Raw genomic sequence first — 25,244 nt, forward strand, 5'->3', positions numbered from 1 at the left:
GGTGAAAATACCTTCATTGGTAGATATTTTTGGTAAAAAATAAGGCGTTTGATTTTATTTTTGTTTGATCATTATCATCTACTACTGTCAGCTCTGTTTGGTGGCCCCTAGTGAAAATATTCCCTTGATTTATTTTGGTCCACCTTAAGTGAAATGTACCTTTGTACAATTTCAAATAACTTATAAAACCTTGAATTGATGTGTTAGGATTTCTGGAATTTTGTATTCATATTCTGTTTTATTCAAATGATGATTAATATGTTATGTCATCGTCTCATACTTTTGTTACTATAAATGCTAGTAGCTTAATTGGATATAATTAATGGATATGTACTCATAGTTTCCTAAATATTATTATTATTTCACAAGAATGCTTTGACACATCAGGAATATTGGTTGCATAAGTGGAGAAATTATGTTTTATTCAGTTATGTGTGAATAAATTAATTAATTTTCTTTTATGCATATCACGATCACACATTCCTAATCGTATCCTTTAGCCTATTTCTCATAGATTCCATATTATCTTTCCTCTCACTTATTATCTATTACATAGTTATTTTTGTTTCATATTTTTTTTTGAGGATTTGAGCTATCCGTAAGTATATATTTTGGATTATGTTTTCTCTGACAGTAGTCATTGCATTGATTCTAATAATCACTGGTTACTTTCTTCCTTATCAGATGGCCGGTATATTTTCAGAGTTGTGAGATTGGATTAGCTAAGGATATAACATGGTAAAGGTTAATTATTAAACATTATATTCATTTTTCACAAAATAAAACCTTTTAAAAGTGACATATTTTAATAAATACTCAGTCATGTAGAAAATGAAATATAGAGATATATCATTTTGAAGAGTTAACCTTAAGGTAGTGTGTTTCTAATCTAGGTATATGTCATTTAGATTGCCGGGCGTGATAAAACAATGAAAGATAGATAATGTTGGCAAATTGTGCCATTGCCATGTGTTAAATTAAACGACAATAAAAATCTAAAAAACAGAGAAATTAACTACTGAAGATGTATTCTAACATGACAATATAAAAATTACATTAAAAATTTACATACAACCATATCTTAAAAAATCCGCTTTAAGATTTATTCGTTTAAGAATGATACTAACTTAACCATTGAAGGAGCAGAGTCAAAAAATAATTCTCGAAGCCCATTAATTTTTGATTCTATCGTGCAAGTTTGCATACAGAAATTTCTTTGTTGAGGTTTTCACAACTACATAATTCTTTAGGATTTCGAGCCGGATTTTACGGAGTACGCCCACGTGCCACCCTACGACATATGTATATTTCAATGTATTACTTTCACAAAATCCTAAACTTTGTGGAGGTGTTTCACATAACCTCCTAAACTTTGTTTATCTCATACAATCTCTTGAACTTTGAGTGTCTTACAAAAATCCCTGAACTTCAAACTTCTCTCATCAAGCTCCCCACATGTAACTTGTAAATCATTAAAAAAATTCTTGAGAGTAAAAACCCAAAGATTTTTCTCTAAGTCACATCTTGATTAATTGGAAAATGTAGGTACTCGAGTCCAGTGAGGAAAGTTGAAATTCAGGAGGGATCTGTGCGACACCCCAAAGTTTAGGGTGTAATGTGAGATAAACAAAGTTTAAGAAGGTTATGTGCAAAAAAGCCTAAATTCACGGGGTTATCTGAAATTAACCCTGTTTTAATCCCATTCCAATTTTAATTGCAAGGAATTTATTATAATGGGGGATGTGAATGCGCTTTTGCCACATACCGCCTCTCCCTCGCTCTCCACACCAAAATCTAGAGAGACAGAGAGAGAGAGAGAGAGAAAAAAAAGGGTTTGTTAGCAGGCGCACCCAAAACCGCTTCTCTTTCTCTCTCTACCCCCTCCTCCATGACTCTGTGCCCCACTCTCTCCCCATCAATCAACTAGCTGAGATCTCGTCTCAAAACCCTTCACTTCCCCCTTCAGATCCCTCGATTCCATGCCCTAACTCCCCAAAATTAGGGTTTTCTGTGCTCTTCGATGGCCGATCTCGTACTCGCCAAGATGAAGGGGTTCCCTGCTTGGCCTGCTGAGGTAATTTCTTAGTTCTTCGTGTTTCCCTCTTTTCTAGGTTTTTCTGCTTGCCCTAACCTTAAAGAACGAACCTTTTTTGATGTTTTTGGCGGAGGCAACAGTTAATTTTAAGGGTTTTGTCGAGCGGATAGTAATGGATTAAAAAGCTGCAATTTTTCGTCTGATTCACTGTGGATTTGGTTGTTTATGAGGTTAGATGTGTTTTGGTTAATTGGTTTCTGCTGGTGGGTTTGTAGGTGAGTGGGCTGGAGACTGGGTTTTGATCTTATTGGCGTTTTTTGGCTGGGGCACTTTTTAATTGCTAGGGCTTTGTTGTATTGAGAGTGGTGGATGAAAAAGTTGCAATTTTGCATGTTATTTGTTGGGCTTTAGGTTGTCTATGAGGTTAGATTGATTTTTATTAATTGATATCTATGGTTTTTCCGTAGGTGACTGAGCCGGAGAAGTGGGGATACACTACTTCGGATAGGAAGAAAGTGCTTGTTTACTTCTATGGAACGAAACAGATGTGAGTATCCAGCTATGAAGTTTCTTTTTTTCCACTGCTAATTGCTTCATCCTAGTCTTTACTAGAAAAGTTTACTGTTAAAGCATGCACACATGCAGGACTTGGTTGTGTAGAGAAAAATGGACATGTATTTATCACACGACCAAATAGATGCAAAGTTTCAACTCAAATTGATCTTGAACTTATGAATCTCCTTGCTGTTTTGTGAATCTAAAATATTAAACCTTACATATGAACCCTATTTAAGAAAATCCAGCCTTAAAAGGCTCCTGTTTAATAAATTTCCTTTTACTAGGCGGAACAGTGTATCTGCCACTACTTACCATCTGACTATGTTATGGCAAGGTTAAACATGGGTTGGATTTTAATATTCTTGGTATACACATGCACATTTTGGTGAGGTCGGATGTGGTTGCTTGCATATTGTTTTGCTTGTGTTGGTTGTATTTGTTATTGGCATGCTTTCTTCTTGTTGTATAATAATGCAACCTTGTGTGAATGCAGATCAGCTTCCTTTTTACATTCCAAAAACTGAGGTCAGTAATATTGTCGGTTGGATGTTTTGAAATGCATCAACGATGATTTAGAAGATATTTGTGTTTGCATCCATTTAGTGTGGGTACTTTATTTTTATAGACTGTTCGAACTTTGAACCTTTTAACTACAAACGATTTATATAAAGAATTAGTCTGTTTCTCTTGGGAGTTTAAGACGAAATGAATTGCATAGATGAATGTGTTTCTGCTTTGAATCCAGTGCATAGTAAAAGATGGAGGATGCACATTGGATGAAGTAGAATCCTTAGTTGGAAGTTTGTCTATTTTTTAGAATCCTTTTTCGACCTTAATATCATCTGTTCACTATCTGGATTTGCATTATTCGATGTGTTGGGTGTAGGACCATAGTTGACAAACGAGCATAGTGCTTGTGTGGTATGTATGAAACCCAATTGGTGTTAATGAACCTCATGAAGTCTGATATGCAACTCCAAATTTTTTTTGTTGGAAAAAACCCAATGAAACTCGGTGCAAAGGTCTAACAAAATAAGGATTACTATACGAAGTAAAAGACAATTCAAAAGGTGGGATTTTTATTATTGAAACCCTTTATGAAAATTTTAATTGATTCATATTTGAATATGAGAAAATTCAAGGTTTAGTAAAATTGAGAATATTTGGGAAATAAAAATGGTTAGAATAAGCCTTTTGAAGTGTTTGGGAGATTGTTTTTTATTGTGGCCAAGTTATTCGACATAGTTTTGCAATTAAGAAAAAATGACAAATGAATATAACACTTTATTACTATTAATAAGAATAAAGAACATTGAGAGTAGTCAGTGTTTTCAATGCGCGAGGCGCAAGGCGGGGGGCGCAAAGCATCTTTACGCGGACATGCGCAAGGCGCAACGCAACGCGTGTGCCCGAGTGATGCGAGGCGCACACCGCACACATAATTTTTCAATATATGCAAGGTTTTAAATATCGAATATCGGGGAAATATCGGATGGCCAAAATTCATATCGGATTGCGGATATCGGGGAAATATCGGGGATATGACATGCGCAAGGCGCAACGCAACGCGTGTGCCCGAGTGATGCGAGGCGCACACCGCACACATAATTTTTTAATATATGTAATCAAGCGCGAAAGAACATGTTTTTAGAATTTACATGATAAATAATATCTTATTACAAAATCACAATATAATGCCTTAATTTCTAATGCTAACACCCAACATAGTATCAAAATTCATAAATTTTAAAATCAAATGTTAAATCAAGACTAATATCCAAGTAAAGGATTAGTCATGGTCCTCAATCGCTAATCAACCTTCTAAAACAAACAAAAGTGCAAAGCAACGTTGCAACATTCGATCTGCTTTTTTTAGGAAAAATTATCATTTGATATAATGGGGAAATCTTGATATCTCGCCCAAAAATTCCAAACACGGTATATTATTTCGCAACAAGCTATATAAAAAGATATATTGGTCTACATATCAGCTAATATATCGGTCATATCGGGGATTTATCACTCAAAATAGCCAAAAAACGGTAAAGGATATTTAAAGAACATATCGGTTGCGGCAAGCCCTGTAAAAGGATATATCGGGGGATATATCGGGCCATGTCGGGGATATTTAAAACAATGAATATATGTAATCAAGCGCGAAAGAACATGTTTTTAGAATTTACATGATAAATAATATCTTACTACAAAATCACAATATAATGCCTTAATTTCTAATGCTAACACCCAACATAGTATCAAAATTAATAAATTTTAAAATCAAATGTTAAATCAAGACTAATATCCAAGTAAAGGATTAGTCATGGTCCTCAATCGAAGGCTATTAAAAAGGCCTAATGGATTTATTTTGCTTTTTGGGATATGGAATATCAAGTATAAAGACTCGATTGAAATGTTAACAAACAAAATTATATGAGGATATGTACTACATGCACCCTGTACAAAGTAAGGATGTACGCGAGGCACAAAAGGCGCTGCTACATCAGATGTGGGTCGCTTCGCCACCGTCCCGCATCGTAAGGCGCATGAGGCGCAATGAGGCGCACACCTTTGAAAACACTGAGAGTAGTATAAACTATCAAGGAATTAAGTTTATATGATTGTTGAAGAGGAGAAAAGGAGGTATGCATATGGTTTTCATTTATTTAGGAGAAGTATAGTAGGTTTCATAGTATTGTAATGTCATTTCAAGCAAGGACGAGTCCAATATTATTTGGTTGGGGAGTCAAGTGTCATGGATAAGCAAATAAAGTCAAACTTGTTATTAACTATTATCATCTTCTTTTTGTTGATTGGAAAAATATTATCCTTAAATTTAACGATGGAGAAGTTACAATATAATAATGCAATTATCTCAACTAGTTAAGAAAACTCAATTTAAAAGCTCTCTTGAATACACCTTGAATTATTGACATCGCCATTAGGACCTCCAATTTTTATAAATTATTTCAAGTCAATTCCTCTAATTAAGAGCGACACCACAAGATATACAAGTGGGGACCTAATAGCAATTTCAATAATTTGAGAAAATGTTTTAAAAGACTGAAGAGTTAAGGGACTAATAGTAAAAGGAGCTTACAAAGTATTTTATTTTTAAGGGTTCTTATGAAAAAAAATATGTTAGCATAAACTAAAACATGAGCAGTAGGTCCAACATTTGGAGATGGATGTTTCCCTGAGTTAAATGTTTTGAAAAGGTAGACAAAATTACTAATACACTATGAATAAATGAATAACCATCATAGTTCATTCATTTCTTTTATTGTTTTAACAAACAATAGCCTGCACTGTACTTCATAATATGTACCGCAACGCAGAAAACTTGGGGGCTGTGGCCCTCGTCCCCTAAATTCGTTCCTGATTTCAAGAAAGCAGTGTGTATACTTACAGTGTGTTCATATGGAGGGTGGATGAGGGAAGAGAAAGAGGATTTCTAATTTAACTTTGCTTAGAGTTTTATTGGGAGGGTAAAGGAGGAGAAGGATAAGTTTTAAAAGATGGAAGAAATCGCACCCCCCCCACCAAAAAAAATAATCAAATTGGGGTGTAGCAGAGAGGAAAATAAAATGACATAAAAATTTTAATGTGTTGAGAGAATTTTACCTCGATCAAAACGAATCAATGGCTGAGACTTAATCACAGAGGTGATTTAAGATTCTCTTCCCTTTATTAAACTCCCAAAACAAAATAAAATAAGTTCACCACCATTTCCTTAACTAAACTCCTAAACAATATATTATATTTTCTCTTTCCTTCTTTATCTTCCCTTTTTCAATTTTCCCTTTCTTTCCCTTCTCCTAGTAAACTTTCATAGTTAGGTTAATGTGATTAAGTGTACGAAAAATAGTAAATGGTTTTATAATAGTTGGAGGGTAGATAATCATTCATTAACACTGTAAGCTTACATTAGTTATAAGTATCACGCCCTTGCCCCTATACTTGTTATGCATTACTTAAGGAACATTTTCAAGATGCATCTCAAGATGTGCTATGGTGTATGTTAGCTTCTGATAAGTTGTATTGCCCAAGAATCTAAATAATGCTCAACTCCCTAGGTACGAAGGTGGATATAGGCTTTTGAAGTTAAAAAGATTAGTACCCACAGGTTGCATATGATGTATAATGCAGAAGAACAATGGTATAGTGAATATATGATGGTAAAAGGTGGGTTAGTACTTAGTAGTGATTACTTGGGTTATTTACTATCAATCATGCAAGGTGATTGTGAATTTATCGATGTTGTTTACAAAGTTAGATTTGAGAGATACATTTAAATTGGAGGAAATATATTTTTGGATGAGGCTGCTATTTTGTGCGTTATAGACCAAAGTACCGGGTTAGGTAACTAATGACTAGCGATCAAAAAGTGACTGCAATTAAAGCAACAATGTAGATATAGATGACGTCAAATATTCAAAAGATGGGATAAATTGAATGCATTTGCAAGAGATTGGAGGGATGATACGGTTTTAAGGAGGGAGTATTTTGAGTTGGATAAAGCATTATAAGTTATTTCGTTTCATCAGTTGAGGTAGATATTGAATGAATAATAGTTTTGCTTTGGTGTTCTTGTTTATTGACTTTTTCTTAAGCTAAGTTGTTAGGGAAAGTATTCATCTTTATTTTTTATAATTGCTTTTAATTAGAAATGCTCAATGTTTAATGTCAGAGGAGAGCTAGATTAATGAATTAAGTGTTTTGTAGAGAAGGTTGTTGACGCGTTTGGTTGCTGTTTTTTGTTTTGTTTTCTTCTAGAAAGGAAAAAAATGATTAGCAACATAGAGAGGAATGAAAAAGTCACTTAAGTGTCAGTTATTAAAAAGTTTTTAGGATATACGAGGTTGATCTTATAGCATGTGCCAGCCTGTGCTGATTGTTCTCAGCAAGCAAAAGCGAAACTTCTTTGATGCCAAAAGATGGTTCTCTATATTTAGAATTGAGAATTGGGATTATGCCATAGATTCAATATGAAGCTGCTTCAACTTTAGACACGGTTTTAAATGTCTGATGTTGATGACATCTCGAACGGCTAAAATCCATGGTGGACTGTGGAAATCGGGAAAAAATATTGGGACATATAGTAGATATCGGATTGCCTTAGATGGTATGCATATATATAACATAATGTCCTAAATACAATCTAAACATACTTAATAAAATCTCTTCTTTAAGTATACAAATAAATAACATGTGATGTTTATGCAAAGTAAATGATTCTAGAAACTTGCTTCTCGATGGCAAGAGAGACTAAACCAGAGAGAAGATAGAGAAAGAGAGAGAATGAGAGGAAGAGAGACAAAGAGGGAGATAGAATGAGAGAGAAATAGAATAAGAGGGATAGAATGATTGAATGAGATTAAAAAAAACAAAAAAGAGAACAAGAGAGTTAGAAGGAGAGGGGAGAGAGATTACCCTCAAAACCCTTCTTTGTTGTCCAATCCTTATTTGCAAACATCGCCGATGGTCGAAAACTCAATCCGATGTTGAATTTGGCACCAAAGTGCCAATTATCATATTTAAAATGAAAGTTTGAGGCATCAAAGCGCTAAAATAAACTACATGACATCAAAGTTGAACAAGGCGATAACCTTATGGTACCAAAGTGCAAATTAGCTTAACTGTAAGTTAGGGCTGAGCATGGTTCTGTCCAAACCGAAAAAACCGACCAAACCGACCCGAACCGACCCAAAAAAATCGGTTTTATAAGTAGGGCGGTTCGGATCGGTTTGAAAATTTTTCAACCCGAACCGACCCGAACCGGCCGAATATAATGTAATACTACCCATTCTGATCTCAAACACTACCCGACCCGTCCCCAAAGAGTCAAAGACTCAAACTTTAAACTAATTTTTGGGTCATTATGAGTTGAAAACAATATCATTATATCAGTGTTTAATGCTTCATAATCTCCTACTTTGTTGATATTTTTTTTCTTTAACACAGTTTGTTGTTTGATAAGAAGTTTGATGAAGTTAGAACCGAATAAACCGAACTGACTTGCAACAGTTCGGTTCGGTTTTGAATTATAGGCGGTTCGGTTTGGTTGTTCAAATTTTGGTAAAACCCGAACCGAACCGACCGTTGCACACCCCTACTGTAAGACAAAACAATTGATGTGCAAAAAGATAGTTTTATTGTGTGTGCTATTCGGGACCACTTAACGATTAATTAGATTATGCGTTGATTAATCGTATTATGCAAAATTATATATTTTTGAATTTTTAATATATATTTAGTATTTTGTATATGCTAATATATATAAAATTCATGAAAAATAGAAAACCTACTTACTTTGACTAATTCTTTTTGTCGAAGAGCTTCGAGGGGAATGTCGGAGAGCTTCACGATGATCGTTCAGGAGCTAGTAGGTAAAGTGTCATAGGTCATACAATCTTCTAGTGAGTTTTCATGAGCAGTGTTGAGGTCGAGCAAATGTCTATGAAGGCTGGGGATATTTATCACATGAGTTCAAAGAAGAGAGGGAATAGAGAGAGTAACGTAACTTTGGGAAATCTTTAGGATTAAGGTTTTTTTACTTTAGTAGTTGAATTGGGTTTGGGATAAACATGTTTAACCTGAAAAAGATTTAAAAGAAGAGCCCTCATTAAAAAAATTATACGAGAGCTTATTGAAATTGTGCCCAATTATGCGGGCACTTACTAAAAATGTGCTCGATTATGCGAATGATTGCATAATGGAGTGCTTTTTTGCCTAATCGAAGTGCTTCAAACCCCCTTAATCCGCATTTTAGAACATTGAATACGATTATGGTGATGTGCTAGTGTTAACTAATGTTAAAAATTGTTACCTTTGTTTTCTAGTCGGGAGGCCATCGTCTGAGCTGCAAAGGAAGCACGGTGAAAATATTTAATTTGTTAGTAATTAGGGCTTAAGCTGGAGTTCTGTTGAAATGGGCCGCTATTAAGGGTTTGCTTGGTTGTTTTCTATAAAGGTCAGTTCGACTTTGGAATTTGGTAGCTAATGCTCAGTTGATTTTGCCCTAGAGAAGAAATGGATCAAGAGTAGAGCAGTCTATTTTCGAGACACAATTTTGCCTTAGACTTGGCTGTCAGGTTCTTTTAGTTAGGATATAACAATTAGGTAATCAGGTTTGGATTTTGTGGTCTAAATCCAAACCCGGACAAGTAAGGTCTTAAAACTAACATCAGTGTTTTCAAAGACGCACTCCTCACTGTGCCTCATGCGCATTACGATGCGGGACAGTGGCGAAGCGCCCCACTTCTAATGCATCAGCGTCTTTTGCGTCTCGCGTACATTCTCACTTTGTGCAAGGTGCATGTAGTACATATCCTCATAGTTTTGTTTGTTAACATTTCAATCGAGTCTTTATAATTGATATTTCATATCCCAAAAAACAAAATAAATCCATTAGGCCTTTTTAGTAGTCTTCAATTGAGGACCATTATTAATCCTTTGTTTGGATATTAGTCTTGATTTAACATTTGATTTAAAAATTTATGAATTTTGCTACTATGTTGGGTGTTAGTATTAGAAATTAAGGCATTATATTGTGATTTTGTAGTAAGATATTATTTATCATGACATTTTGCATGTGAATTCTAAAAACATGTTCTTTCGCGCTTGATTATATATTTTGAAAAATTATGTGGGCGGTGTGCGTGTAAAGATGCTTTGCGTCTCGCATTGCGCCTCACACATTAATAACACAGACCAACATATCTATCGATATGTTCGAGATGTCCCGACATGTCCTGACATTTGTCCCCAAAATGCTATATGACTTTTGAAGCATGATATCGTGGCCTTAGTGCTCCCAATCCAATATGTTAGCCGCCATTTAAAACCTTGATCGAAGATATTCTTGAGTTAATGCAACTCCATGTAAAAAGCTAAAGGAAAATGAGACTTTTGGCAATGATAAGGATTAAGCGTTGAACATAAATTAAGAATATTAAGAGCATGTTTGGGAGCTATGGGTTATAATCCACTTAGCTTATATCCACGGGTTATAATCCACAAATGGCTTATAAGCCAAGTGGATTATTTTATCCATAGTGTTTGTTAAATTTAGTGGATTATGATCCACATTTCTAATAGTAGAGTGTTTGACAAAAGAGTGGCTGATAATCCGTTCTTGTTGTCAAAACAACCGAAAATGTTGGAGATAGAGAAATAGGGCTTTAAAGTTTTTTAAATACTAAAAAGTAAACTAGTCTTTTACTTTATCAAACTATGTAGCTTATAAGCCGACTAAAAATAACCTGGTTTACCCTAGCTTGTTTTGGCTTATAAGCCAAAATGAACTGTTTGCTAAACATGTCTTAGCGGCTTATACGTCACAAAAGTAACTTATAACCCACTTTGACTGGTTGCATACATGCTATAAGAATTATCCAAGGTAGTCCTATCAAATAGAAAAATACAAATACAAGGATGTGTTACTTGCCCAACCTTCAATTTAGTTAACTGTTTGATTCATGTGGTTATGTAGGGGAATAATTGGTATGGAATAGTGATCTCCTCAAGGATATAATATTTCGTGCATTTATGGAGATTCTTTTGGTCATTGTTATAGTATTGGCGGCTAGATCAATAATGAATGTGAAGATATTCACACATCAAGAAGAGAGTTAATGCAATTCGAAGCATGAAACATGTTGGGTGTAATCGAGGGCTATAATTATTACATTTGGTAAGATTTCTTGGTAGTTTGTGAGAAGAAGTAGAAATCTATGTCTTTGGAGGGAAAGATGATAGAAATATTGTTAGAAGTTAAAAAAAATATTTTTTAAAATTTTATTAGCAAAATCAATATTTTTTACTTTAATTAGCAAAATCGACCACTTTTTAGCCACATCATCATGGTTGGCCAAGAAGTGGTCGATTTTGCAAAATAGACTTTAAAAAATAGGGACCCCTAGTCCCGTGTAGTTAATGATCACTAATTAAGGGTTAATCTGATTGACCACTAATTACACGGGACTGGTGGTCCTGTGTTATTTAAAGCGTGTATTTTACAAAATCGACAATTTTTTGGCTAACCATGACGACGGGTCCAGAAAGTAGTCGATTTTGCTAATTAAAGTAAAAAATGATCGATTTTACTAATAAAATTTTAAAAATGGTTTTTTAAAAAAACTCTCTTAGAAATACGTAGCATCTCTTAAGGGTTAAAGTATTATAATTATAATTACTCCTAAACCCTTTCCTGTGGGGGAAAGAATGACTTGGGAATATTATAGTTTAATAGCAAATTTGAATTGGTTTTTATGGGACTCACCCTTTGAAGGCATGTTGTCAGGTAAAGTTATTTTATTCTTCAAAAGAGCTGAAGTCTGATGTAGAAAGACAATCAATGATGAAGTAGAGATCTTTGTTTTTAATGATAAATGTGGCAATTGGATATGTTCTCTTTTAATTGTCTCTAGTTTCACTTTCCTCTTTACTCGGTCCTTAGTAAGCACTACCAGTCTCCTTAATTTCTTTTGCCTTCGTGATCGAAACCCTTGATTATACCAAAATAACCTTCAATTGGCAATGAAGTGAGGGCCGTTGGTTGAATAGTTGGGGCATATGTGTAGTGGATTGTTTGACTATCGATGAATGAGTTAAGACTTACATGGTTACATTGAAAAGTTGAATGGACTACAAAGTAGACTAAGAAAACGTGGAAGTGGTGAATGAAAAAAAATGCTATGCTTTCCTTGGCTTAACCAAGAAAAGGCCTTACATGTTGAACTTAAGCCGAAAAATAATATTCATGTAATCGATCCCTCCAGTGTTGGGATGAAGACTAGTTTTATCGTTATACTATATGTCTATAATATGGCTATCAAAAACTAAATATGAAATTCTGGAACGTAAGACAGTCATTTAAGGGTTGAGGCTTTGCATGTCTTTAAATGTCCTAAATTAGGTTGTAACATTAACGCATGTTTGCACTTGTACTTCTAAGCTAGCCACATGCCTTACTTGGATTGTGAGGAAATGTTTCTTAAATGGAACTCAGATATAGAAAGGTGGATGAAAGAATACAAGTCCATTCTGTTTGATATTTGATCTATGAAGATATGCTTCTTGGAACTTAGATATAACAAGTGAACAAAAGAATGATGATTGTGACCACTGAAAACTTGTACAAATTATTCTGCCATTCTTAAATGAAATTGTGCAACATTCATATGATCATTTTCTCATATGATCTTAAGAATTATAGAGCATCGTTGTGGCCTTGTGAATTCTTTTTCTATCAAGTGGTCCAAACTTGGTCTCGTCTTTGGAAGTTGTATACTTGTATTTATGACCACCTGATGAATAAGCCACGGTCTCCCTACCTGATGAATTTCACTAAAGATCATGCATATCATGGCATATGGTGTGAATCCTCCAGTGTGCTCCTCAAGTTGCAACCAGTCTCTCTCCATGCTTGTGTATACATATGTACATATTCTACACAAGGCTTCTGAAAGGATCTGGCTACAAAACCTTTCAATTAGAATTATATTGTGAGGTATTCATTTATAAGACCCATTTCTTTGAGGTTGATCTACATAATTTGAAGTGCTCAAAAGCTGAAGTTTGCAACTTTGACTGTTGTCGCCTATGAATCAAGCAGTGACAAAAGAAATAAGCAGAAGTAGAAAGTTGCTTAAATCTATGGTTTGGAGCATACAAATTGAGAATCTAAATATTGGAGGGGTTTGCAATCTTTTGTTTACCAATGTTAGACCCTAAAAGTAAGCAACTTTTGGCTCTTCTTTTCGGAGCTAATGATAACGGAAATAAAACTTAGAACTCCTATAATTTGGTTTTTATTCGTTTCAACTACATAGATCAATTTCAGCAAAATACATCTTCGAAAAATGGTTGCCCAAGTTCAAATTTCCATTTAGAAGAATCTGCAAAAGTTTTGGAAGTAGTCAAAGTGTATTTTCCTTTTATATAATATAAACTAGTATTTAGACCCGTGCAAAGCACGGATCCTAAAAGATTTTTTTTGTTTATTCTTTTGCGGTATTTGACATAAAATCATTCTAAAACATGTAGATCTACATTATGCTAGAGAGGAACCCAAAGAGCCATATCTAAACTTCTTCAGATGTTTGTTGTAATACGTAAAACTTAAGTTATTATGACAATGTTAAATTCAAAAACAACTAAAGAAAGAAGGAACAATGTAACAAATTCATGTTTCTTTTATAGATTCATATTAAACCTGAAACATATCCGCTTGAAGTATATGATATAACGAAGCAAGCATTTGATACCATAAATCCCCTGCCACCTTCCCTTACTTGCCGACAGGTTGGTTACATACATTGTTAACAGCCCCAACCAAAGGTTACTACTAACAAACAAAGTTTCCAAATCTTAAGCACAAAACACACTTATATTTAGTGAAAATTCTATACATCAGAAAAAAATTACAAAAGCAACCTGCACATGGAAACATAGTTTTTATACAAATAAGAGATTTGTAGACGCAACACCAGTAATGTAACAGGGTCATCGGCAACAATATACACAGCTTTGTATCAGCTACTATTCAGCCCAGTAGCATCATTTGTATCAGCTACCATATCGGCAACAACAGGAGGGCCATTGACAGCAGCAACAACAAGATCAACATCTTCTATCCTCCTTTTTTTGTGCCTATTGTTGCACATTAGCTCCTGGAATCTGCAGGGAACATTATCCATCCAAAAAAAGCAAAAGTGTTTAATCTTTACCCAATTTTCCAGAGCATGACTCTTTTTATTCTTAAAAATTCTGTTATTACGTTCATGCCAAACCAACCAAAATAATGCATCCACAAAAATACACCAACAAACTCTTTTATATTAAGGAATTTTATCAATTCTCCACCAAGGCCATAAACCTCTTAGGTCGTCAATATTTTCATGAACTTGAAAGTTATGCAAAAGAGATCTCCAAAGAGAAGAAAGATAATCACAATTTAAGAACAAATGAGAACATGTTTCGTCTAGACGTGAAATTATGAAGGGCCTCTTGATAATATAAATACACTATGCACACATTCATATACAATATGTTATATATTACAATATGTTATGTATACATGAAGGTTATGGCTTTATTTTTTCTTAAGCGAGGTTGGAGCTACCAAACCAAAGGAGCCTTGGCCCCACCTTAAAATAATGAGATATCAAGTAAACAAGGGGCTGGTACCTTACATTCCCTTTAAAAAAATGGAATTTAAGCTTATGTCGTCAGGTGGCTTCTGTGGCTGTTATATTAGTATTTATGTATACATGAAACCTAAAGCTTTATTTTTTTCTTAAGCGGGGTTGGAGCTTCCAGATTGAAGGAGCCTTGGCCCCACCTTAAAAAAATGAAATTTAAGCTTATGTTGTCAGGTGGTTTCTATGACTGTTATATTAGTACTTATGTTTGCTAGTGTTCTAATTGCAGTTTAAAATACCTGAAATTAGGGTGTAACAGGACTGGATAGACATTACATCTTAAAAGGAGAGTTAATGAACACTAACAGCTACTTAGTAACCTCGAATTAACCTTAAATAATGAAGACCAACAATCTTTTTGTGTGTAATATATCGATAGGACAACATTCCAATTATCCTATAGGTTTTCGCCAAAATGGCATGGAGCTTAGCGATCAACATGAGAATCCCATCTCTTGTGTGAATACACGTCATGGTTTTTGTAAAATTGAAAGACATGGGAAAATCACTAAAAGTTGGTTTGAATGGAAGATGGATACTCTACATCCTTTGTTGTACAAGTTGGTGAAGTTGACACTAATGTTGCCCGTTGGAATGACAAGTATCGAAAAAGCATTTTCAGCCATGAAAATTAATAAGAATGACCTCCGAACCGAATGAGAGATAGGTATATGAACAATCATTAGGTGTCTTATACTAAAAAAGATATATTTTGAAACATTGATGATTAAAATGTCATGAAATAGTTCCAACAAATGAAGGCAAGAAGAATGTTTTTATAAACATTATGTTCTAGTTTGAAATATGATTTTCAAAGTTTTGTTATGTAATGATATTTAGATACAAATCAATCGTCCAAAAAAAATTATGTTACTGTGTTTAATTATAAATTATTGAACCCTACTCTTCTCAAATTCCTCGCTTTGCCACTGTTCTTGAGGATAACTTTATGTTAGTACCTTGTACATATCTACAACTAGATGACAGGTTTAGTTAATGGATGATCTATGTTCTTCATCTTCAGTAACATATTGTGAAACGTACTTAGGCAGATCAATATACAGTTTGAAATTTTCTAACCTATCAATGCAATAGTGCCTTTGTAATATTTTTCACAATTGGTTGCCTCTGTTATTACACGAATGGCTTAAGGTGGAGGATGCAAGAAAAAGAAAAAAATATCCATTTAAGATGGAGCCTAGGAAAAGATATTCAATAACATGACAAAAATAATGGAAATTAAGTTGGATAGGTGGCGAGTTATTCTTAAGTCATTTACACATGCAAATTGCTACATACGTCTAATTTTATATGCTTCTCTGTGGTTGTTTTTGCATGTATGCATACTATCAAAAATATCATCTAATGTTGACAAATGATATTTGTCAAGTTTAATTGTAAAGAAAAAGGTTTTAAGTATTGGATATTTGGAAAATATTGGAAAACCATAATTTACATCAGAGAATATAATGGAAATATTTGGCATATGTGGTAAATCTTGAAGTGCTATATCAGATGATGTGCATGTATAATATAATATTCTAAAATATAATCTAAACATACTTTAAAAAATTAAGCATACAAAAATGTAAATAGTATATGTTTAAATCACTAATCAACCTTTTCAGACAAATATCAACATTGTAACAATTCGGGATTTTTTGAGGTCGAAATGTTACTTGACATGTTGGGAAAGCATGATATGTCACTCAAATATTGTTGAAAGTGGTATATGGTTTTGCGACAAGCCATATAAAAGGACATATCAGCCAATATATCAGCTAATATATCGGCCATGTCGGGGATATATTGCCGAAAAATGCCAAAAATGAGTATAGGATGTTTAAATTAAATCTTTTTGCGACAAGCATTAAAAAAGGATATATCGAATGATATATTAGGCCATGTCGTGGATATTTAAAATGATGATAAATAATACAACCAAGGTTTTTAAACAACGTAATGTTATATAAATTATTTTTTGCAAAAATTTAAAAAACCGTTCAAACATGGCCATACAAATCAAAAAAATTTTATTTAACATATAGACACATCAAATTACTTTTTATTTTGATTTTTGAAGATGTATTTTTTACATATGTACTTCTCAAATCCGGGTATGATTTAAAAAAATACCTCCAAATCATCCAAATTGCTAGTGGGTACCCCCCAAATTGCACTCGAACTTAAATGTCAACCCCACTTCAAATTTTAATTGTGAATGCTAAAGAGTTTAATAGACATTCTTTTACCCTGACTATTCTAAAATAAGACATTGTCATAATCAAGGTAGCATTGCAAGCTTTGTCGATAGAATTGAAACTTCTGTAACCATTGAATGGATTTATGATTAGGGCCTGTTTGGTTATTTTCTAAAAAACCAAGAAATAGAAATGGAAACCAAGAAAACTCAAAAAGTACAATTTTATCCATTTCCATCCCTAAAACCCACCCACAACATCTAATAAAATATTATTTTTATCCAACAACTCATCCACCACATCTAATAAAATATTATTTTCATCCAACAACTCATCCACCATATCTAATAAAATATTATTTTCATCCAACAACTCATCCATCACATCTAATAAAATATTATTTTCATCCACAACAGCACTCAATTCATCTCATCATTTCAAATCACTCACATCATCCAATAAGATGATAACTCATCTCATTAACATTTCATTTTCACCCATTTCCTCCCAAAAAGCTAGGAAAACAATTTCTTTAAGTGTGGGTCACATCATCCAATAATATAATAACAACTCATCTCATCTATTTTCTTATTTTTAAGAATGAACCAAACAAAAGAAAACAACCTATTACAAGAAATAGGTTTCTTATAATTCATTTTCTTATTTTTCCGCCAACCAAACAACATCAAAACAATTTTTCTTAAAAAACCACTCACATCATCCTATAATAAGGTGACAACTCATCTCATCTCATCTTCATTTTTTTGATTTCTTTCTTTTTTTAGCAAACCAAACACTCCCAAAACAATTCTTCTTAGAAATAGTTTTCCATTTCTTTGATTTCCCATTTTTTTAGGCAAACAAACAGACCCTTAATTGAAAACTATAGTTGCCCTAATAAAGATATGGTCCATCATCTACGGTGTTATGATGCACTGTAATCCAAAAATATATGGTGATGAGCACACACAGAACCTGCAATCACAATGAGTCATATCAGAGGACTTATTCTTTGACCATCCCAGTCTCAAACAAAACCTCGGATCAATATATAACAAGTTGCGAATATCCAAAGATATGAAGTATTAACTTAAAGTATCCTCTTTAGGGGGTTGGGGGGGGTGACGTATGGAAAAATTTCCATTTAGCTTAGAATTGTTAAACAATTCGATGTCCTGATTTCTTTTGAAAATCATCCATATCCACTCCGTGAAGAAAATTTTTTAGTGGTTTATGAAAGAGGATTTGTTCTGCCTTATTTTGTTTCTTGTGTCTCTTGTACTCCTAAATAGGCGCTTATTAATCTAAAAGAACAAGCATGCATCAACTTTCTTTTTGATTCTAGGTTCGTGCATTGTTATCGAGGGGGTGCCCTGGGCGCGGGGCGCTGCGGGCTAGGACAATTGCGCCCCGCACCAGAGGCGAGACGCTGCACGCACACGAGGCGCCCGCGCCTTGTGTGCACTTGACACCTGCGTCATGTAATAGACACTTTCTTCTGTTTTTTTTAAATAATTTATATATTACATATTTATATCATGTAATAGACTCTTTCTTGCTAGTTGCTAATTCATTCTCCATCTTTTTATGTTTAACCTATAAAAAGGAAACAATAATTAGTAATTTAGTATACTTGTTTGCTAATTGTAAGTTCCTTCTCTAATTAGCATGCTAACTAGAAAATTATGAATATATAAATATGTAATTGTTACCATCATTCTTCATCTTTTAATGCTAACTAGCAAATAACAATTAAGAATGCGAACTAGAAAATTACGAACAGTCATGTTTTTTTAATCATTTAATTGTTACTTAAAAATACATATATCATATTTTAAATGAAAATACATATTTTTTATTTGTTACTTGCTTGTTTTGTTTCAGACTTTTGCTTATGTTGAGATTATCTTGCATTGTGATTTGTGGAAACTTATGAACTTCTCTATGTTATGCACGTTATGCACGCTAATTAAGACTCCTTCGTGATTTAGTAGGTGAAATTATATTTCTTGGTCTTTTTATGTGACAATTTATAAACATGTTGCTTATACACTTCTTTGTCTTATGTTGAAAAATATTAGTTTGAGTTGTGCGCCTCAATTCAGTTGAGGTGCACACATCGTTGTGCGCATTGCGCATGGTACGCGTAAGGGGCCTTTGCGCCCCGCATTGCGCCTTGCTCCTCGATAACAATTGGTTCGTCAATAGCCAATCTTTACCAGGAATGGTAAATCAAATTCTAATAGCTCAACTGCTGTAGGTAATTTGGTTGTTTCTGAAGAATTAATCTTGTTAGCAAACTATTCTTGTTTCATACCTAATAAACTAGGGTGGGCGGAGCTTTAAGATCAAGGTTTTGACTACAAAAAGAAAGTTCTTTTTTTTTTTTTGGGGGGGGGGGGGTGGGGCTTGGTTAAAATAAAATAGCAATTATGATGGTTTTAGGGGGCGACTAATTTTAAAAATGCCGATGATTTTGGGGTATATACAATGTTACATAACGACATAAGGCACTGGGTATCTCTGGGCGGCGAACCTGTTAAAGTGTATACTTGTGTACACTTAGGCAACCATAAAATTGAATCTTTTAATTGTATTTCAGAGTGTGCTATTCTTTTGCCTGCAAGTTCGAATAGTTTTGGGCTTTTTTATGTAGAGTGATAGGGTTATCATGAAATATTGTTTCTGATTGATGATTAAATTAATTCCAATCGTTGTTGTAAAAAGCCTCGCAAGCCTACTTTAGCCTAAGTAACTAAGCGGGTGTTTTGCTTCTTCCAAAACCTGCTGCTAAAATCCTTTTTACAGTTGGTAGTGAAAGTTTGGTCCACTTTAGCAGAGTTTCAAGCCACTTACATCCACTCTTTAGTTGCTCACAGTGGGATTATCTGCTTTAATACTTTATTTTTGTAGCAGAACCTTATCAAAAATCAAGTTCTAGCCTACTTAGTGGGAATTTCCCCAATTTGCTACCTGTTTGGTGTCTCTACATACATGGCCATTCTTGGTGATTCCTTCATGATAGTAATGACTCTCATAAATTTCTTCGCTGTCTTCATTCATTAAAATTGTATCATGGTCTGGAGTTGAGTGTATTAACTTTTTTTTTTTTGGGGGGGGGATCTTCTTGATTTTGTGTTTTTTATTTTTGCTATTTTTTAAATTTTATTGTACATAGTTTTCAGTGGTTGAGTGTCTTCATTTTATTAATCACATGTTTACTCTTTGTATGTTGATGTTTTGATATTATACATCTAAGTGCTTATACTAGTTTGCGTTAGCCAATATTCATTGTTAATTCTGATATACATTCTCCATAATAGAATGAGTGAATTTTGATAAGTCCATGCTTGTCTCTAGTTATTAATACATCTAATCTCATTTTGGTATTATACATCTAAATACTTAACACTAGCTTGCATTAGCAAATATTCATCTTTAATTCTGATATACATTTTGCATAATAGAAGTGAATTTTAATAAGTCCGTTCTTGTATCTAGTTATTAATACTATCATCTTACATCACATTATCATATTTATTTTAAGAATCTTCAATATATTTAATTGTTATTGTGTATAAAATTTAACTTGTAATCATTGAAACGTTCATTTTCCACTAAAGATCTTAAACCTTAATCTCTGCCTCTGGACTTTCATATACTTCTGTGAAACTTTGTGAACCAAAGACATGTGCTGAAAGATTAATATCACATTTATGTCTTTGGATGATCCTGTGAAAGCGCTCTGTATCTTTGACTGTTCCTAATCTGTGATTTTCTCTTATTGCACTTCAAAGTTGAATAAGTCTCCTTGTTAAGGGAGTCTACTGACAGATATATATTAGACAATGAGATTATGTAATGGGCTATCTTTGATGCCCGCAAATTTGTTTGCCTCGTAACTTTGAAGTCTTTGAGGAATGCATCTAATGTAATAGGTTAACAAGATCACAATTTTTTAAAATGTTCTAATATGTGCATGGTCTCTTGTACTTGAGCTTCATCGTCTCTTATCATTTTTAACCTTCTGATAGATGTATTGCCCCTTTCCTTTAAGCTCATATAATTTCAAGTTTCTACTTATGGTTAAGTGAGTAATCTGAAATTTTCCTAGAGAAAATAGTCTTTTTTGAGTTAATCTAGAATTTTGAATAGTCTTATTTTCTTGGTAACATAAGTAACATGTTTTCTATTGGAGAATGCAGCTTGCTTAAATTTGATTCATTTGACTTTAACCAATATGATCTCCAAACAGATAACTAAATGTGAATTTGGGTGCATACATTTGCTATACTTTGTGTTTTTATTAGTACCCTAATAGATGAAGTTTTTTTTTATTTTGTCCGTTCTTATAATCTCATTGAGTAACTATTGTTCTCTGCCAATAGAAAAAAAATCTCTTCTTTCATTCAGAAAATGATCCAAAGTAGATGTTAGCCATATTCTATGCTTATTCGGGTGAACAATTTGTTTTGCTGCTCATTGTGCCTTATGTTGTTTTATGTGGCCTTCAATTGTGACCCACGGCTCTAGTATGAATAAGGTCATTCATTTAGGTACACATGTTTTGATGTAGTTGGCAGAACTGCAATTAGATGAGTTTGCATCGACATGTATTATTCACTTGAATTGTGATTTTTTTATAGGAGTTGGCTTGAACTAGTGTAGATTATTGTGAATCTTAGTGTCTTCTTTAGTTTCTGAGTATATATCCTTAGAAGTGAAGAAGCATGCTATGCTGAAGTTCTCAAGGATTTATCTGTTTGAATTTCATACTAACTCCTATACGATTAATTTATTTACTGCACTAGTTGTATATATGTTCTTTAATTACTAGCCTAATTGCTGAATATGCTTTACTTTTGAAAATTCGATGAATATGCCATTGTTTCTGATCTTGATGAGATTATTTGTCGCGGCAGATTTTGCGGCAGAATTCTTTTAACTGATTTGCTGACATGGGAACTTGATTCTGCAGCGCCTTTTGTAATTATGCTGAAATTGAAGCTTTTACCGAGGAGAAAAAGAAATCTTTGTTGGTTAAACGCCAGGGAAAAGGGGCAGATTTTGTCCGCGCAGTTGATGAAATAATTGACATCTATGAGAAGAAGCAGAGCCTTACTGAGGTGATATCAGGTGACGAAGACAGCAAACCAAATAATGGAGATTTTGTAGGTTCCAGAAGCAAATCATCCACAAATAATACAGAGATTATCTCTCATGAAAATAATAACCTTCAACCAGATACTTTATGTGTCTGCTGAGTGGAAACGCCATGATGTGGTAATATCAGCGAGGAAATTCCAAAGACCTCTGTTTGGAAGTGTATCCTTCACGATCGAAGCATATTGAAAAATGAACCAACTGAGAAAGTATCTATACTTGATCAACTGAGGCAAACTCCTCTATCCACTACAACTTCTACAAGGAAGAGACAGAGAGATGGATCTCTACAAAGTTCTGTCATACAGAGAGTGCCATCCCTTCGAAGGTCTAGGAGTTCGTCCAGCGGGGATGTCTATAAATTTCAAAAGCCATCCATGAAAGGGAATGAATCTGACCAAGCTGGTGACGATATGGTTTCTAATCCTTTGCAGGAAGAATATAGTCTGAAAAAAGTGTTGACTGGAGATGCGGATAATGTCACTCTGTGCTGTAATGGTGGTCTGCCTTCTAACAACTGCAGTGACGATATTGGCTCTGACAGAAGCACAGCGAGGTCTGATGCGGAAGAAGCTAGTATGTTGGAATCTAATTGCAAATTAGTAAAATGTGGAAACGGGCATTGGGATAATAATTTAGTGTCAAATGGAGTTACTCTGAATGGAAAGCTTGGCCTCCCTGTCAAAGCTGGGGTTCTTAAGAAAAAACGAAAGCCTAATAGGAAGCGGGCTACAAATACTCCAGAACGTGGTACCCTGGACAAGGAGGCAGAAATGCGGGCTGAGTTGCATGAAAGTCTTCCAGAGTCTCCTAAGTACCAGAAGGGAATAGTTGGAAACTTTAGTAAAGCTGATGGAGATGAACATCTTCCTTTGGTGAAAAGAGCAAGGGTCCGCATGGGAAAGCCATTAATGGAGGAAAAACAACTTGATGAATTTGTTGAGAAAGGAGAAAATTTAGAATTAGTAGAATCATTGGAGGAATTAGATACATGTATTAAAACCTCTAGTTCTGTGAGCAGTCCTGCTGATAGAACGTTATTTACGGTCAGAGAAGAGGCAAATTCTTCACTGGTTAATGATGGTGCTGTTACAGCTGGGAGAGATCAAATGCTTTGGAAGGTTAATAAGTTTCAGATCGGAGGTATCACATTCGATGGGGAAGCAGCTCTGCCTCCTTCCAAGCGTCTACATCGTGCGCTGGAAGCCATGTCTGCAAATGCAGCTAAAGAGGTAGATGATACTCCTGAAGCTCCAAGTGACATTAAGATCATTTCAAACGGTAGCATCAATTTTCCAAAGGCGAGCGCACTTGATCACCCTGTTGATGGGAATGTTGGGAACCCTATGAGCTCACACCATGTTCAATCTTCTGCCAGTGCTGCATTCCATGATAACAAATTAGAATCGGCATTAAGCTTTGTCTCACAGGATCTGGAGGAGCCTATATTATCACTTCCCAAAGTAGACCCTGATAACATTCTTAGTCCAAGTTTGAGGAGCCCTCAAAAGAAAGAAACTGATGTGCTGCCGGGATCAAACGGCAATGGGGCATACACTAGCAACATGTCAGATTTAAATGTCAGAGAAGAGGTTCTCCAACCTTGTGATCTGAAATTGGTTGAGAAGCTAAAAACTATGTCTAGTGAAAGCATAGCTGATCAGTTATCTTCCCCGTTAGGAATTGAAATTAAGAATGAAAATGGGAATGAGGCTTTGCCGCCAATTAGGGAATCTTCTGATACTCAATCGGAGGATTTAAGGGGAAGTGGAAGTTTGAAACTAGAAACAATTGAACGAAAGCCAGATTCTGTTATGGATTCTAATATTGACAGCAACTCGCATGGAAATTGGGTTGCTGCTATTCCAACTGTAAATGTTGCTTCTGCAGCAAGTGACACATCTGGACCTACCAAGTCTGCTGGCTCTCTGTCTGATGAAACTGTACAGGATAGAGACATGTAAGTTCCTCCTTCGAACTTTGCTGTTTTGCAAATTAGAATTTTTATTTTATGATGTCATATTTCTATCTATCACAATTGCCTAAGTTGAAGAACATGTAGTCATATGTCAAGTTGTGGAATATTCAGTGGTCGTTTACATTTGTCCATTTCGATTTGTTTGTTGTTTCTTTCAATTTGGTCTTTCATCATGATGTGAGAGTTAATATGTGCTATGAGATGTATGATTTATTCTAGTCCTCATTTTATTGCTTATTTGGTCTCTGGATTTCATACTATGCAATTTCATAAGATGTACCTATCTATCATGTAAGACTAATTACTCACTCGAAAGAAGAAAAGCCGTGTCACGCTTCTGGAATTGACCGAAGAATCAGCCATGCTTATGTGAGAGTGGTGATCCGGGTATGTATTCCTTCTATGATAGAAGGAACACGATTACACATCCCTGAGTATGTATTCCCCAGAAACAGAGTGGACATAACCTAGCCATAGGTTGTCTGACAGCCACTTCACTTTTGCCAAAAAAAGCCATTTCACTTTTGAGAAATGCCACTTCACTTGTGCTAATGAGGCTATTTGAATAGAAATTCATATTTTGTATGTGGGAATGAATAAACCAAAGAAATAAATTATGATTAAAAAACTTGTAAAAAAGGTCAACGTCTTTAGAGAGTTTAACTTGGTACTTCTTCTGTGCATTGTTTTTTATGTAGTTGTTAACTTCTATGTCCTCAACCAAAAGTTTGTTTGTTGTTGTTGTTGTGTGTGTGTGCGCGCATACCTGAAGATACTGATATTTCTTGTGTTGGTGTTGTAGGTCGGATGTTGCTAGAGAAGATAAGCACAAAGTAACCCCAAAGGATTGGGGTAGTTCTGATTGGACACCCATAAAAGATTTGATTGCAGCTGCCCAAGCAAAGCGTCTTCTGTCTCGATCTACGTCATTTCCCGACAGTGTTGTGGATTGCAAGGTTTTGGCTGATACTGTAGTAAGTCCATCTGTTACCAATAAAGGCGAATCTGTGTCACCTCAAACTTCTGTGGTCCACCATCGACCTGCTACAGATGATAGGACTCACAATGTACAAAACGGTAGCAGAAGTCTGTTTGTTGGTCAGCGA

At 34.6% G+C, this 25,244-nt stretch overlaps 1 protein-coding gene across 1 annotated transcript in view; it reads left to right on the forward strand.

Annotated features, from left to right (window-relative positions):
* The window catches only part of LOC109841567 (protein HUA2-LIKE 2), a 29,788-nt gene continuing 6,564 nt past the window's right edge, over nucleotides 2,021–25,244 (forward strand). The window contains 4 exon segments of the mRNA XM_020410528.1: nucleotides 2,021–2,074; nucleotides 2,503–2,582; nucleotides 21,976–24,120; nucleotides 24,941–25,243. Of these exon segments, the coding sequence (XP_020266117.1) occupies nucleotides 2,021–2,074; nucleotides 2,503–2,582; nucleotides 21,976–24,120; nucleotides 24,941–25,243 (2,582 nt within the window).

Source organism: Asparagus officinalis, chromosome 5 (assembly GCF_001876935.1).
Source record: "Asparagus officinalis chromosome 5, Aspof.V1, whole genome shotgun sequence".
Taxonomy (NCBI): Eukaryota; Viridiplantae; Streptophyta; class Magnoliopsida; order Asparagales; family Asparagaceae; genus Asparagus; species Asparagus officinalis.